Source organism: Pteropus alecto, unplaced genomic scaffold (genome assembly GCF_000325575.1).
Source record: "Pteropus alecto unplaced genomic scaffold, ASM32557v1 scaffold195, whole genome shotgun sequence".
Lineage (NCBI taxonomy): Eukaryota > Metazoa > Chordata > Mammalia > Chiroptera > Pteropodidae > Pteropus > Pteropus alecto.
The window spans coordinates 10,520,275-10,536,146 of NW_006438073.1; the positions used below are offsets into that span (position 1 = coordinate 10,520,275).

Here is a 15,872-nt window from a genome sequence, read left to right on the forward strand (position 1 = left end):
TGGGCTGGCTGCTTACTAGATAGCTCAACACTCGATTCACATCGACTTACAAAGTGATGGAACTGGGCTTTGCTGGAAGTAAAGGTTGTTTTTCAGGGTCTTTGTAATTAGTTTTCTTTCAACATGGCAACCAACTTGAACACTTTGGCCCAAACGCTAGCCAAACTGATTGGGATTTTTATTTTATTAGAGTCTTCTATCCAAAGTAGAAGAAAGTCTTTCTTGGCACCAGCGGCTTTCCGTTGCGAGAGCAACTGATTACGTGGCTGCAAGTTCACCTTGTCTTTTCTGCGCATGGACTTTCTCCCCATGGTTCCTACAGCACCTCCAGCCAGGCTGGGTTCTCATCTGACCTCAGCTCCGCTGTTTGCATTTTGAAATTCCCTAATCACACTCAACTTCATTTCTAGCATCGTCACTTCTTGTTTCTTCGATGCACTTTCATCTTTTTTGGTCAATTCCTTCTTTTAATGGTTCATTTTTTTAAAAAAACATCACATGGATTTGTCACTGGGAGACATGGAGTCAACAGAACTACAAGTTTTGTTGTCTGTGTTGAGAACTGAAGAGCTGAATAACAGATGTGCAGTGACCAATGAATGACAGACGGATAAAAAGGATCAAGATGCCATGTTATCTACATAGCGATGTGTGGACTGAAGAGCTAGCTGTGAAGTTTGTACTTTCCGAAATTACTCACAGTTAATCTATCGTGGTCACTGAAATTTGAACAATGTCGTCGAGGGGCTGGTGTTACTTAACGAAGTGTGAGTAAAACGTGTGCGTATCAGAACCGTGCGAACCGAGGGCTGCCTTGTTGGGCGATGAGCTACAGGGATATCGAAGTCACAGAGAAGGGCAGCAGGAGCTGAGTGGAGATGGAGCTTGTGATCCGGTAGCTCAAGTCTTCCCATGATGAGAAGGAACAAACCAAGGTGACGCGCAGAGGTAAGGACTGTATATCCAGAGACATTCATTTCTAGGAGCTGGAGTTCTGAAGGTCAGAGGGTTGCCTACCCTGCCTCCGGCTCTGAGGCATGGGGGCTGAGAGAAACCAGCTTCCACCTGAGAGGGCTGTGGGCATCTCCGTCACGGAAAAGCCGGGTTGCTGTTAAGGACAGAAAGTCAAAATACATCTGGAGGAGAGACTGGGAACAGAGAGGAACTCTACGAACCATGTGAAGGAAGGCCAATAACCCACTGTGAAAAGCTTTGAGAAGCCGGGAGTCAGGTTAGGGGGTGTTCAGATTTCTATAGTGACTGAAGTTAACTGTGAGTCACTTCAAAAAATTAGAATCTACAAAATTGAACAACTAAATATATATGGGGGTTGGGATATGGGCAAAAGAAAAGGTAGAGCTAAAGGTAATTCTGAGATGTCGGACTGAATAACGACAGGTAACATTTTAGGACTTGGTGTGCTCCAGGGCAATGCCGAGTGCTGGGCGTAAGTGCTCGATTATATATTACCTAACAATTCACATACAGCAGTGACCTTAGGAGGAAGGTGAAATTCTCATTTTATACACAATTATATGTATAAGGCAGTCAACTCAACTATGAAGCAGTGCATCTTACTGACAAGCTCATCAGGGAAGTACATCGCTTACCGTGAACTATGTCACAGGTTTGTTATTACTATTATTTCCTGTGGCCAAGGTTAGCAACTGATAACTCCTATTTTGGAGGTTCTTAGGGCTGCAGCCGTCATGTATATGCTGTGTCATGTGAAACTATTAATCCTGGATTAACCAAGTCATCACGATGCATGAGTGGAAAAAATACTCTCTTGTACCTTTCTGTCTTCCTGTTTACAGATTCTTCAATAATGGGCATTTTTACTGTCCATTAAGTTTGAATCGGTGTTTCAGGTTCTAATTACGAGCAAACCTCATTTTACTGCACTTCGCTTTGTTGCACTTCACAGATACTGTGGTTTCATCAACACTGAAGCAAGATCTTCCACCAGCTAAAAGATTAGAACTCGCTGAAGGCTCCAATGATGTTAGCATTTTTTAGCAGTAAAGCATTTTTCAATGAAGGTAAGTACATTGGTTTTTTGGACATAATGCTATTGCACATTTAGTAGACTACAGTATAGCATCAACATTTATGTGCACCGGAAAACCAAAAATTCATGCGACTCGCTTTATTGCCATATTCGCTTTCCTGTGGGGGCCTGAACCTGCGCTGCAGTGTCTCCGAAGTCTGCCTGCCCGACAGCCAGCTGCTGCTTCGGGAGAAATGCGTCATTATGCGATTTTGTCATTGTAGGAATATCAGAGTGCACTTTCGCAAACCTAGGTGCCCAGCCTACCACACACCCAGGCTGTAAGGTGTGGCCCGCTACTCCTGGCCACAAGCCTGGACAGCACATTACTGTACGGAGTACCGCAGGCAGCTGTACTGTGTGGTGCCACACCATTATGATGGCCACCGCGTCACTGGGCAATCGGAATTTTTCAGCTCTGTGACAGTCTCATGGGACCACCACCATACGTGCATGTGGTCAGTCACTGACCCAAACGCTGTTATGCAGCGCGTGGCTTATAACTATGAAAACCTCGCGGGTTGTCACATGCGTTATGGGCTGCCTCCCCCACGCCCTACCCCTGCTCCTAGCCAGAGCAGTGGACATGACTACCACTCACAGCTGGCTCCGCTGGTTTCACACGGCCATATGCCTCGGGGAGTGGGCTCGGCCCCAGCCCCCAGGAGTGAATCGTGACCAGTCCAGTCATGGGACTGTGATTAAATCCTGTCAAGTTAAGCAAATGTAACGAGGAGGTCTGCAAGGAGAAGACAAAGAGCCTGGATCTGCGATCAAACGCCTGGGAAATACAATTTTCCTCTGTTTTAAAAAAATAATGTATTGGGTTTTCTTGGGTTTTGCGTCTAAAAAGAGCCTAATTATCAGACTAACAAATAGAAAGACCACACGTCTGGAAGCGTTTGACTGGGGAGAGGTATTAGTTAGGGAAGTATTTAATACTTTTTCTTTCAAACTTGGTAATTCTTTTCGAAAGAATGCACACGACGTATTCGAGTATCATTCAAAATACATCTGCCTTTAGAAGTTTTCCAAAATCTATCTTAACATTTGCTTAATTTGATACTTTATAAGGTGATATCATAATTTCCTGTAGCAAATTATAATTTTCTTAAATTTAAGAATGATAAATAATTTTCCCATATTATAATCCACTCTAAGCAATCATATATTCATATATATCTTTTTTACTTTGGGTAATAGAGTGTTAATAAAAATGATAACTAGTAAGTACGAAGGTAGAAATCCAGCTTTTATTCGTTGTTAAAATAAGTTATCAAGCTTCGATTAAAGATAAAAATATAGCTAATTAAAACTACTGTGAGGTTTGCAAATCTATAAATTTCATGTGTTTTTGGAAAGTTGAGAAGCAAACACTCTTTACTCCATGTAACAAACTATTCACAATACAGAGCAAATACCAAGGCCAAGGCCACGTAAGTCTCCGTCTCGTGTTTGGCTGCGACCCAGCTGTCCCACGCAACATCCCAGATCCATCGGCTGGCAACCTACAAGGAATTTTAAAAAGATCAACTTTAGGTTGAACATATTAAGAATTTAAAGATCTACGCGTGTGATTTTTTTTAAAAGATGTATCAGTATCTTAGGAAGTCATAATTACAAAACGCTCTGTCCAGTTTCCCCTTTCCTGAAAAGACTTAACAGTGATGCTTCCTGGGTCTGGCTTCTCTTCTGCCAGCTGGAGGTCCTCTAACACCCCCACCTTGGCAGAGAGGTGGGGAGGGGACGGGAGGCCCCCTGGAACTTGCACCCAGCAGTTCTGCATGCAACGCTACTCTGCTGCGTTACAGTCCATCGCAAGGAGTCAGTTACTCTTCCCACCCTTAAAAGATTTTCAACCACAAGTTTGTTAGGACCGTGTCTTGAAATGAAGACATGGCACTGATCATACAGGAGGCTGTTAAGACAAAGTCCTAACTCCTGCGCTTCGCTTATGAAGCCACACATGATCTGGCTACAGCCTGCTTTTCTGTGGCGCATCTAAAACGGTCACAGATCACTTATGGCTTCTCCCATCGAGAGGCTGAGTCTATTTTCCACCCCTTGAATATCAGTTGGCACCGGGACTTGCTTCGAGCAAAAGAATGTGACACTGTGCAACTTCCAAGCCAGGCCCTAGAGAGGCGTCTGCTCTCGCCTCCGTGGAAAAAAATGCCGAGGAGACCCCCACGTAAAAAAGCCCCGGGTGTTAATGGAGCACAGCAAGTCCACCCCGCGTCAGCATCTCTGCCCTCCGTGTTCTGCTTAGGCGTTCCCTCTGATCTTCGGCACAGCTCATTTCTTCTTGCCCTTCAGCTGTCAGAGGGCCTTCCCTACCCCTAGACAATCCAACTTGGTCACTCTTACCACCTGGCCCTGCCTTAATGCTCTCGCCAGAGCCCTGATCACCATCTAGAAGGGCCTTCCGCATTACTCAGGTGCACGCACAGTACCTGTGGCAATTCTCTCCTCCCTGCGAGTCACCTGTCTGCCCGTCTACCTCCTCCTCTCCACGCTTCCACACACAGTTCACTCCTCCACGCCTGCAGAGTGTGCCCCGCTCCACAGATTCACTCTCAGCTCACTAGAAACTTACACAGCCTAGTGGTTTTGCATCTTTATTTGTAAATAATAACAATAATCTCGCTGTTTATTGAGGACTCTTGTGCTTGAGACTATGTTAAGGATTTTAATGCAGATAATCTCATTTAGTTACTCACAACAACTCTAGCAAGAGGTTTTATCTTCCCCATTTTATAGATTAAAAAAACCCTGCGCAGGCCACAGCATGAGTGTTGCTGCCAGGATTCATATCTAGGCCAACTGGACTCTCAGACCTAAGCTGTTACACTACCCAAATTATTTTATTTTCTTAAACTCTAAACTGAGTCGCTTTATTTTCTCAACTAGAGTAAAAACTCCTTGAGAATCATGGCCCATGTCTTATAATTCTTCGTAATTTCCCCAGCACCTGACACCCATTACTGCCTAAAATGAATTTACTGGTTAATTATTAAATGACATTAAATTGTCAAAACTGGTACGATCAAGGAAGCTAGCTATACAATTTAATAAGTTATCAATAGAAAAATGTCATTTATAAGTTAGTACTTTTCAAATAACATACAGTGAAAGAACATATTCTTAACAAAATTATCATTTCATTCCACAAGCACAAGATCTTGCAATGCCTTGGAGATATGCCAATAAATATCAAATCACTAGAGAGGAGAGACCTTATAGTTCTAATTGATAGATGCTAGATCAATGGGGGTACTTACATTTATTGCCTGACCAGCCTTTTGAATAAATAATACTTTTATAATAAACTTATAACGGTAGTACCCAAATTCTTTGACCACTATCAATATTCGGTCTGCTAATTCAAGCGACAAATGAGAGAAGGCTTTATCGTCATATTTGACATCTTTAAGACTTTCCTTTAAAAAAAAAATTTTTAATTTTAAAACCAAATATTTTCTAAAAATTCAAGTAGAAAATGTGTCGAAATAATACATATAACTTTAAAAAAAAAATACATGTTCCCAACCAAATAATATTAAACAAATGTAATGCTTACCAATTTATTTCAATAACAATTTGAAAGAAAGCTTATTTTGGATTTTAAATTATGTTCAGTGACTCTTCATTAGCAACCTTTAAGTTGTAAGTCTCCTTTTATTAGGTTGTTCTATCGAACAGTTTTTAGGGAGACAGGGGAATTTTAAAAGAAAGCTTCTTAGAATCCTTATGTAGGAGAAAGAAATCTTTTTAAAATCTGTATATTTGCTAAAATTCAGATTTGGGTTTTCCTAAAGCAAGGGTTACTTGAACGCAGAGCATGCATCATGGACCCGTCTTCCTCAGCTCTCCCCATGGCTTTCCACCTGATTGCTTTTTTCTGTGGCCTCCAGGATAATGCCAAGGAAATCAAAAATTTTCATCACCTTTGTTAATGAATTAGTGTACAGATGCGGGGAGATAGGTGTGGGCCGTAAAGCACTATACTTTCCTGCAAACCAGGGGTCCCCAACCTTTGTGGCACCAGAGGACCAGTGCTCCTGTGAGCATCTAATGCCTGATACTCTCAGGCGGAACTGAGGTGATGATGCCAGCGCTGGGGAGCGGCTGCAAATACAGATGAAGCTTCGTGAACTTGCCCACCTCTCACCTCCTGCTGTGCGGCCTGGTTCCTGACAGGCCACTGACTGGCATTGGTCTGCAGTCCAGGTTTGGGGGGTCCTCATGCAAACCATCAGCAGACCTGGACCATCCAGCGAGCAGATGGCACATGCTTTTGATTAAATGACTTGGGCCAACGCTAAAGTAACCAACTATCTGGGTTCCGGTGGCAACAAATATTTGGGCTCCTGCCAGCTATTTTATAGGCCTGTAAAACCAAAGAAATGGCTCTCTTGTTGCTGTTTTGGTTCCTTCTAGAATGCTTCTGGATCTAAAACGAGGTCTAGAAGTATTTATTTCCCTCAGGCCTTTGGCTGTGGCTCTTTCTCTTGGACACTCACATGCATTCTCTCCTCTGAATCTGCCCACCACGCCCCAAGCTTTAGCTACCTAAGGGCCCTTTTTCAATGAACCGTGAGCACTTCCCACAGGACGGTGCCATGAGCTCCACCAGTACATACTGTTTGTGCCCAGAACTGTGCTCGGTGCTCCTCGAACCCGAGGAAATCTTTGGTTTCTTGAAGACCCCTAGCATCCGCCTACATATCCAATAAACTGTTCCAGGCCCATCGTGCTCAATGAAATTCTATAAATTATCATATGTAAATACAATTTGAAATCCTACTATTTTCAATAAATTTGAACGCAGTTTATGTGATAGGGCTGAGTGAGAGACACATGATGCCCTCACAGACAACTGTATGCCCTCACATCACAAATGCTTCCTATTAATATTCAGAACTGAGAAGAAGGGAATCAATTATTATTTTATTACATTGAGTTCAATTAACTTATTTCCTGTAGCCACAAGCCATATCATCTGACAGTTCGGTTTAAAAATGCACCTATATCTGTGATAGTGGAGGGAGGTTGGAGAGTAAGTTGCTTAACTATTCTTCTATATTAATAAAGGTGAATTCATTTAAAGAATTAAAGGGGTATTAATTATTTTTACAAAATAAATTAAACATTTGCTTGCTTCCCAATAGCCAGCTCACATCAGTTGTTACTGAAGAAATGCATCTTGTAAGCTGGAGGGTGGGCGGTAATTTTAAAACAAGGAACGCCTCTGGGGTAGGATTCGGCTTGGGGGAGTGCCGCAAAGGGGATCCGGTCACAGAAAACTCCCGGGTGCCTGGGGTCCAGAACTAGGACCAAAGGTGAAAAACGGATTCAGAAAAAGTGGTCCCTCGACACACTTTCTGTAAGTAAAAAAGCTGTAACTCGGTCCTTTATCAGGAAAGATGGTGAAGGGCATCCCTTCCATCAGGACAACGCAGCCTTCAGATGGCGCCACTAGTACACATGACTCTGCGTTAGTATTAAAGCATCAGTTTTAGGAAATCGAAGAAACTTTTTTGAACGAGCCTGGAAACATATGTCTGTCTCGAATAAACTTTACATCTCAGTCTGTTAAAAGAAAACAACCTAAGTCTAAACTAGGGATTGCCTATTCTTAAGATGTTTCAGCATAGGCAGGAACCAATTTTTCACACATATATACATAGTCAACATGTTCTTTTTTTATTCATTCCTCCAATTATGGGAGGAACACGGAAACCGAGAGATAATTTATGGATAATGAAAAAATGAATGAAATAATGGAAGGAGGTTCCCTTGAACCTGGCTCATGGCATCGATGTGAGGACTTGGCAGGACTGCAGAGTACTTTCATACTTTGAGATAAATGCTATAAAAAATCAATCAGGGCAATTATACTGCCATAAATCTGAATATAGCGTATCAAGCACCAACAGCTAAGATATTGCTATCATATATACCTATCACCCTACCTTTAGGAGCTGCTGGACTTTAGCTTCTACTGAATAAGCTTGGAACTTTTTCAATGGCTCCATTCTGTATGAGTTAGCAAATCGTAGTTTTGCCAGGGCACTCTTCCACTCTTTACCTATATCGGCAATTGAATCGTCAAATGGAGGCTCCACATACTGAACATCATGAATTGATTCCCTCAGTCTTTCTCTTAAAATCTGTGCATACTGAAAGAGAGAGGGCGACGAGATTACTTTTCCAATTGTAAAATGAAATGCTAGATTTAAGCAGCCGGTGACACAGTTTGGAAACCCACCGTAATGCTATTCTATGATAACGCAGTTGATAAATCTCAGGTTCGCTGACACACTCCGTACTATCAATTTGGTAAAAGAAGAAAAAAGAATACCTAGCTAGCTACTGAGCTGTATCTGTTATCTGCAAACACAAACGTGCATGCACGTACTATCCATGGCAGATGATGCAAAAGAAAGAGAAGCGAGAGCAGCTTCCAGAGAGGGCAGCTGAGCGGTGAGGAGACGCGCAAGGTGCGTAAGGGAAAGCGCGCATGCTCCCAACTCCGAGGTCAGGAAAACGTGGTTCTTGTCTTCCCACAGGTTGTTTACTTTTATTTACCTATCTTTGAATAAATAATACAATTATTTAGGTAACACAGTCATAAGTCTTGTGGAAAAGATAACACAATGTGATTTGTTATATACATCATCCCATGCTTTTGACAGTCAATATTTATGGTGACATTAAACACTCTTTAAGGAAATATTTAGTGCCTAATTGGTCCAGATAAATGCTCTAGGTACTGAATTACAGTGGTGAGCTTCATTACTAAGAGCAGGAATTCACTGATCTACTTGTATGAACTAATAATCAAGGGCTCCGCATTCATAGTTATTCTAGTGGGAGGACCGAGACAACAAAAAAGCATACAGGGAAACAGATAAGCTAATTTAAATAGTGGTAATTGCTGTAAAAATAAAATCACGTTTCATAACACTGTTGTATGAAAGGTGCTTCTTTATGATTTTAATTTTTCTTGAATTAAAACTTGTTTTGTGGCTTAACATGTGATGTACCCTGGAGAATGTTCCAGGTGTACTTGAGAGGAACGTGTATTCTGCAGTTTTTGGATAGAATATTTTGTATGTATCTGTTAATTCCATCTAATCTAACGTGTCATTTGTGGCTGGTGTTTCCTTGTTGATTTTCCGTCTGGCTGATCTACCATCAGTGTAAGGGCAGGCACTGAAGTCCCCTACTATTATATTGCCGACTATTCCTTCCATTAGGTCTGTTAGTATTTGGTTCCTATACTTAGGTGCTCCTATGTTGGGTGCAGTACATATATTTTATTCTTTATATATTGTTAGATTTAATTTACCATAATTTTAAGAATTTTTACATTTATGTTCATAAAGAATATTGCTCTGTTTTCTTGTCATTACTCCAGGTTTGATAGCAGGGTAAGGCTGGCCTCGTAGGATGAATTGGGAATTCTTTCCTTTCCAATTTCCAGAACACATTTGGTAGAAACTCAGCAGAAAAGCCATCTAGGCCTGGAGTTTCCTTTACAGGACAGCTTTAAGGCACAGATTCATTTTACTTAATAGATACAGGTGCTACTCAGGGTATCTAATGTTTCTACAGCAGTTTGTGTCTATGAGTATGCTAGGGCTGCCCTAACAAAAGACCACACGCCCGGTGCCTTAAACAACAGAGATGTATTTACTTACAGTTCTGGAGGCTGAAGTCTAAGACCAAGATGCTAAGAGCAGGTTTCTCTGGAGGCCCCTTGCTTGCAGATGGCCACATTCTTGCTGCCTCTTCACATTAAACTTGAGGAGAATCATCCTGCTGGGCATGTTTGGCCCTGGCGTGCCTGTGTCCTAATATCCTCTTATGAAGACACTGTCAGACTGGATTAGGGCCCTCCTTAACAGACTCATTTAAACCTAACCATCTCCACATACACTCACATTGAGGTATTGGGGGTTAGGGTTTCAACATACAAATTCTAGGGGCACACAATTCAGCCCGTAAGTGTCTTTCAAGAAATTTGTACATTTCATTGTGCTATTGTCTCTTTTGACTTGATTAGTCCAGCTTGAACAAGAGTTGGCACTTTTTGTTTTTTAAATATTTTAGGCGTTGTGGGCAAAATATGGTCTTTGTCACTTCCCCTCTCTTCCTCCCCCATCTCTCACTATTCCAGGTAACCTTTTACAAACACACACACCATTCTTAGACCATAGGCTGCCAACCAGATTTGACCCACAGAATGCACTTGCCAGCCTCTGGGCTGGAGGTTTGCCAACTTTATTCTTTCCAAACTATCATCTTTGATTTCATTAATTTTGTTTTTGTTTACTATTTCATTAATTTCTACCCGTTTTTATTACCTCTCTTCTTTTGCTTACTGTGAGTTTAATTTGCTCTTTTTCTAATTTGAGCTGATAGTTGAAATATAGATTTGAAATCTTTCTAATATAGCTATTTAGGGCTATAAATTTCTCCCGCATACTGCTTTAACTATATTCAACAATTTTTGAAATGTTTTTTTAAATTTTTATTCAAAGTGTTTTCTTCTTCTTTTACCTATGGGTTATTTAGAAGTCTGTCATTTATCAATTTGCAATTTTTCATTCATTTTTTTGTTGATTTCTAAATTATTCCATCGTGATGAGAATATACTTTGTATGATCTGAATCTGTTTAAAGTCATTGGAACCCGTTTTACGTCCCAAGACTTGTATCTTAGTCATGTTTCATCTGCACTTCTAAGGAACATTTATTCAACTGTCATTGCATGAAGTATTCTATAGAAGTCCAGTAGTTCAAATTTGATTATTCATCTTTTATATCCTTACTAGTTGGTTTGCTTGTTCTATGAATTATTGAGAGATGTGTGCTGAAATTCACAACTGCAATTATGTATTTCAGCAAACAATGTATGTCCTTCTGCTTCCTGTTTTTCAAAGCTCTGATTTTAGGTTATGTCTTTCTGATAAACTGACTTAATATCATAAAATGATCCTCTTCATCTCTCATAATTCTCTTTAGAAATGTATTTTCTCCGATATTAAATATAGGCACTCCAGCATTTTTGATTAGTATTCACATTGTATCTTTTTTCATCTTTTTCATTATATCCAATCTGTGCCTTTATAGTAAAATTTCTTGTAGACAGTTTATCGTTTCATTTTGTTTTTATAACCAGTCCATTAATCTCTGAATTTTAATTGGGATGTTTATAACATTTGCATTTAATGGGGTTGACATTTGTTTAAACCCATATTTCTTGTTTTCCTATTTGTCCTGTTCTTTGTTCCTTGTATTTTTTGTGCTTTTGAATTATTTTTAATGACTCCATCTCATGTCATTTGTTAACCTATTAGCTTTATTCTTTTCCTGTAGTGGTTTTAGGGTTAATAGTATATATCTTTAACTTAACAGTTAACCTTCAAATCATATTAAATGACTTCATATATAGCATGAGTGCTTTGCAATGGTATACTTCCTCCCCCTCCCCCCACCTCTGGTCTTTGTGCTATAAACTCAACAATACGTTATTACTTTGGATTTCATCAGTAATTTATCTTAAAATAAATTTAAAAATAAGAAAAATCTGTACACTTATCAACGTATTTACCACTCACACACTGCTTTCTATTCTTTGTCTAGATTTACATCTCCTATGCTATTCCTCTTGAAAGCCTTCCTTTAACATTTCTGATAGTGTGGGTCTGTTGGTAAGGAATTCTTTTAGCTTTCATATGTCTGAAAAACTCATTTTCTCTTTGTTTTTTGAAAGATTATCTTCACTGAGTATAGAATTCTAGGTTGGTGTTTTTTTCCTCAAGCATCTTTCAGAAATTTAAAGATGTCTTGTTTGGCTTGCATTCTTTCTGAAAGGTCTGCTGTCATTTCTTCTTTGTTCCTTTCTATTTTTTTTTCCTAGTTGATTTTCTAGTTTTATGTCACTGATTTTAAGCAATTACTGCATGTCTCAGCATAATTTTCTTTCTTTTGCTTGAAGTTCATCGAGCTTCTTCAAATTTAGAAATTTCTCATTAATTCTTCAAATATTTTTTGACTTTCCAGTTTCCTCTCTTCACTTGGGGACTGAAAATTTTTGCCTGAAATTTCCCCGTAGCTCGTTGATGTCTCCTAATATTTTTTCCTCAGGTTTTCTTATTGCTGTCTATGAGTTCACTAATCCTTTGTTTTGCAGTCCAATCTGCTGTTAATGCCATTCAGTGTATTTTACATCTCTGACATCATATTTTTCATCTGTAGCAGTTTGGATTTAAAATGATCGATCTTTTCTCTACATGCTTGAACATATAGATTGTAATAATGTTTTATAATTTAATTACTTAGGTGCTTTAATTTAATAAAAACTAATTTAATACAATAACTATTTTATAATAATTACTTTTGTGTCTTTTTATAGTAATTCTACCTTTGCATCATTTCTGGGCGTATTTATTGTTTCTTGGTTGTATTTTCCTGCTTTTCTATAGGTCTGCTAGTATTTAGTTGGACACCAGACATTGTGAATTTCACCTTATTTGTTGTATATTTTTGAAATCCCATAAGCATTCTTGAGCTTTCTTCTAGAAGGTAGTAACTTGGAAACAGTTACTACCTTCTTGAGGCTTGCTTTTAAGCTTTGATAGGCCAGACTAGAGAAATCTTTAAGTCTAGGGCTACTCCTCCCCCACCTCCACCCCCCACTACTGAGATAATACACTTAGCACTGTAACCAATGCCCAATGATTTACATGGCTTTCCACTCTTACTGGCGGGAACACAAACTTATTTGTGTGAGTCAGAGGTTTCCTTTTTCTGCTCCTTTTGGGTGGTTCTTTTTTTGGCCACAGGTAGTTTTCACACCAGATGTACTAGTTCACTATGCTGGAAATTTGAGGAAAATCCTCTGCAGATATCTGGAGCTATTTCTACAGCTGTCTCTTAATACTGTATTCTGCAGACTCATGCCACTGTGACCTACCCTGGCTCGCAAATGCTTCTGAACTAAGGGAGACCTCTCCATAAGATGTGGGCTGGGATTCCTCAGTAAGTTAAAGGGAATCTTGGGGCTTACCTTTCCTATTTCTCCTCCCTCAGAGAAAACTACCCTGTCCTGCCTTATATCCAACCAATGGAAACAACTGCTTCATATATTTTGTTATTTTCAGTAGCTTCTCATAGGAGTTATTCCATGTTGGCTGACAGAAGAAGTCCCTCATCAGAAACAAATTTGCTGTTTTGATCATCTATCAGATTGCTTTAAGTTTTAGCTGGGGAAGAGAGGCATTGTCAACTCCCTAAACCACTTAAAAAACAAAACCCTTTTTTTTAAAAATTATTAAGAGAATGCTTGTCTCCAGGGTCAATTGCCATCTCCTTTTCCAACATATTTAAGGGATACAACTCCCAAATGCAATGATTCTCTTGGAGAAAGAGCATGCACGCATGGTTAGAAAATGACACTTAGAGATTCCAATACGCTGAAAACTCACGTCTCTTACCATTTTTTCCTTATATCTTATTGGCTTAATTTAGTATTCTAAGAGCATTTTACCCTTTTATTAAGGGAAAATCTTAGTAATCACTTCTAAAATTAGGAATAGATTTAAAATATAATCAATTTTTGCAGCTACTAAAAACACCTGAATTTAATTATTTAACCCATTTCCTTACACTGAGCCTAATTATCATCCTAGAACAAACTAAGCTTGATCATAAGATGCCATTACATTAATGTATTTCTAAATGCTATTTGCTAGGATTTATGATTTTCAAATATATGTATTCAAGTGAGACTAATCAAGTTTTCAATTTTTGATAATCTAAAGTTTTGGGATCTTTGGTTGCAAGCAATAAGAACTAACTCCTTGTTAAGCAAAAATGTAATTGGAAAGATATTCCACAGAATAAAAGAGAAAGTTAAATTACTAGACAATGAGGCATTTCAGCATGCCATCCTTATTTTGAATTAATCTTAACCATTTCCTTGCATTATTCCAGAAACGGTTCATCTAATTAGCCTAGTTTTGGTCTTATCTTCACCGCAAAGTTAAGGAAATTGACTGACAGTCCCACCAAAACTATATCCATTAGGAAATTAGTTAATTCTACAAAGGAAAATTGAGATACTAGAAAAAAAAAATGGATGCCAGAAAATTAAAAGATGTTTATACTGATTAAATTCTGTGTCCTGATTTTTCCTATGCTCAGGAACATGGGAATTATCAGTTACCTGAAAGTTAGACATGACTCATTAGCACACTCATCGTCCTCAGGTACATATAATGAGCATTTGCAGAATCCTTTCTCGGTCTCTTTCCAGTAATTGGTCTATTTAAATTTTTTACCTCTGGAAGCTAAATTTTAAAGACAGCTGTATTGATCCCAACCATATCAAATCGGCAAGAACTGCCTTGGTCCATGACCCTTTAGTCCTAGATTTTAGCCTATATACCAAGCATACCTATGCATCTCCCTTTGGATTCAGGCTTACCTACTTTTCAAGACCACTTCAGATCTTTTGTATGCGGTAAGTTTATAAAAGACACCTTTGTCTGCCTCAAAATAGATTTTTTTTTAAACTCCAGGCAACCTGTTACTCAGAATTATTTCCAGGAATACAGCAGTTTCTGGGAGCATAAAATTTAAAGTCCAATAGAGTAAGGTTCCTAGCCTTGCTTTTTCTTCTTGAGTAAACTTTGCCTATTTTTTCCCTTAGTTTGTTCTTTCTTCTGTAAAACGCAGACACCAAAGAGCCGTTATTAGAACCTGAAATGTTGCTATGACTATTTTGAGAATTCTTTTTGTTTGAAATGTTTTAGGATCTTCAAAATGAGTGTTTTGCCTGTTCTCTCTCCTTCATTCTATCAATTATGGGTCCCATCAAGTAGGTGTGAAAAGAAACCATTATAAGTGGACCACAACACAGTATCTAGTCTCAGCTCTATCATTACAATTTTGTATCCTTGGAATAATTCTTTTTTTCCTGTCTCAATAAAAGATGGGAATTTTGATTACAATAGTTTCAGACTATAGAAATCCTGGTGTAATACCACCAATAAAATCGAATGACATTTTCAATTTTAGACGTTAGTGGACATAAGCGCCACATTTTTCCCCCTCTATATTCTTCAACTACTGAGTCTGCTGCTGTTTTTAAAATCTGAAAATATCTCATTATTCTGCTTAGTAGATCAGATATTTTCCCTTTTTTAATACAGCACACATACGCTCATCTGTGGCTGGTAAAACTGCCTCTGGTTTGTTGGACGGCACTAAATATACTAAAATTATGCAGTAACCTCTTATGCTACTCTTAGGAAATCTGCAAGCTGAGCAAGTGAAGAGAGCTGAAGCTCTCGCAAAAGCTCTCCCCATCGGTGAACGTAGCCCTTGCTCCAAGGTCTGAACCACAACAATCGCAGCGCTCCGGCCCACGCTCGGGCTCGGGTCGCCTCCGGAAGAGCCCTGCTCCCCCGGCCAGTGGACACGGGCTTCGGCGACAGGGAGCGCCCGACGGAGCCGCCGCCGCACTCACTGCCTCCTTCTCGAACATGCTAGGCCTCCTCTCTTTCCGAGGCCCCGCGGATGGCTGCTGAGGTGCCAGGTTCGAGGGCGCCGCCGCGCCCCGGCCCCGCTTCTCCATTCCGCCCTCCTTCAGGGACGCCGAGCGTCGGCTACTCGCAGGCCGCCAACCACCTCCGCCGCTTCCCGCGAGATCGCAAGTCTCGCGCCTGCGCCGTGCCGGCCGGAAGTGCGGCCCGAAAGGAGGGGCGGGGCGAGGCGAGGCGCCGTCACGTTGCGGCGCCGGCGCCTGG

General features: G+C 40.1%; 1 protein-coding gene across 2 annotated transcripts; it reads right to left on the minus strand.

Moving 5' to 3' along the window:
* Positions 1-3,286: 3,286 nt before the first annotated feature.
* On the minus strand, positions 3,287-15,766 carry TCTE3 (t-complex-associated-testis-expressed 3). Of its 2 annotated transcripts, XM_015591853.2 has the most exons (3): positions 15,593-15,766; positions 8,026-8,232; positions 3,287-3,558 (listed from the first exon to the last, which is right to left on the minus strand). In XM_015591853.2, exons 1-3 carry the CDS (start codon positions 15,698-15,700, stop codon positions 3,448-3,450), a joined length of 426 nt encoding a protein of 141 aa, XP_015447339.1. In that variant the 5' UTR covers positions 15,701-15,766; the 3' UTR covers positions 3,287-3,447. The 2 variants fall into 2 exon arrangements, 1 of the variants encoding a protein (XP_015447339.1); XR_003047269.1 differs by having other exon boundaries at positions 3,287-8,232; positions 9,757-15,732.
* Between the last annotated feature and the right edge of the window lie 106 nt (positions 15,767-15,872).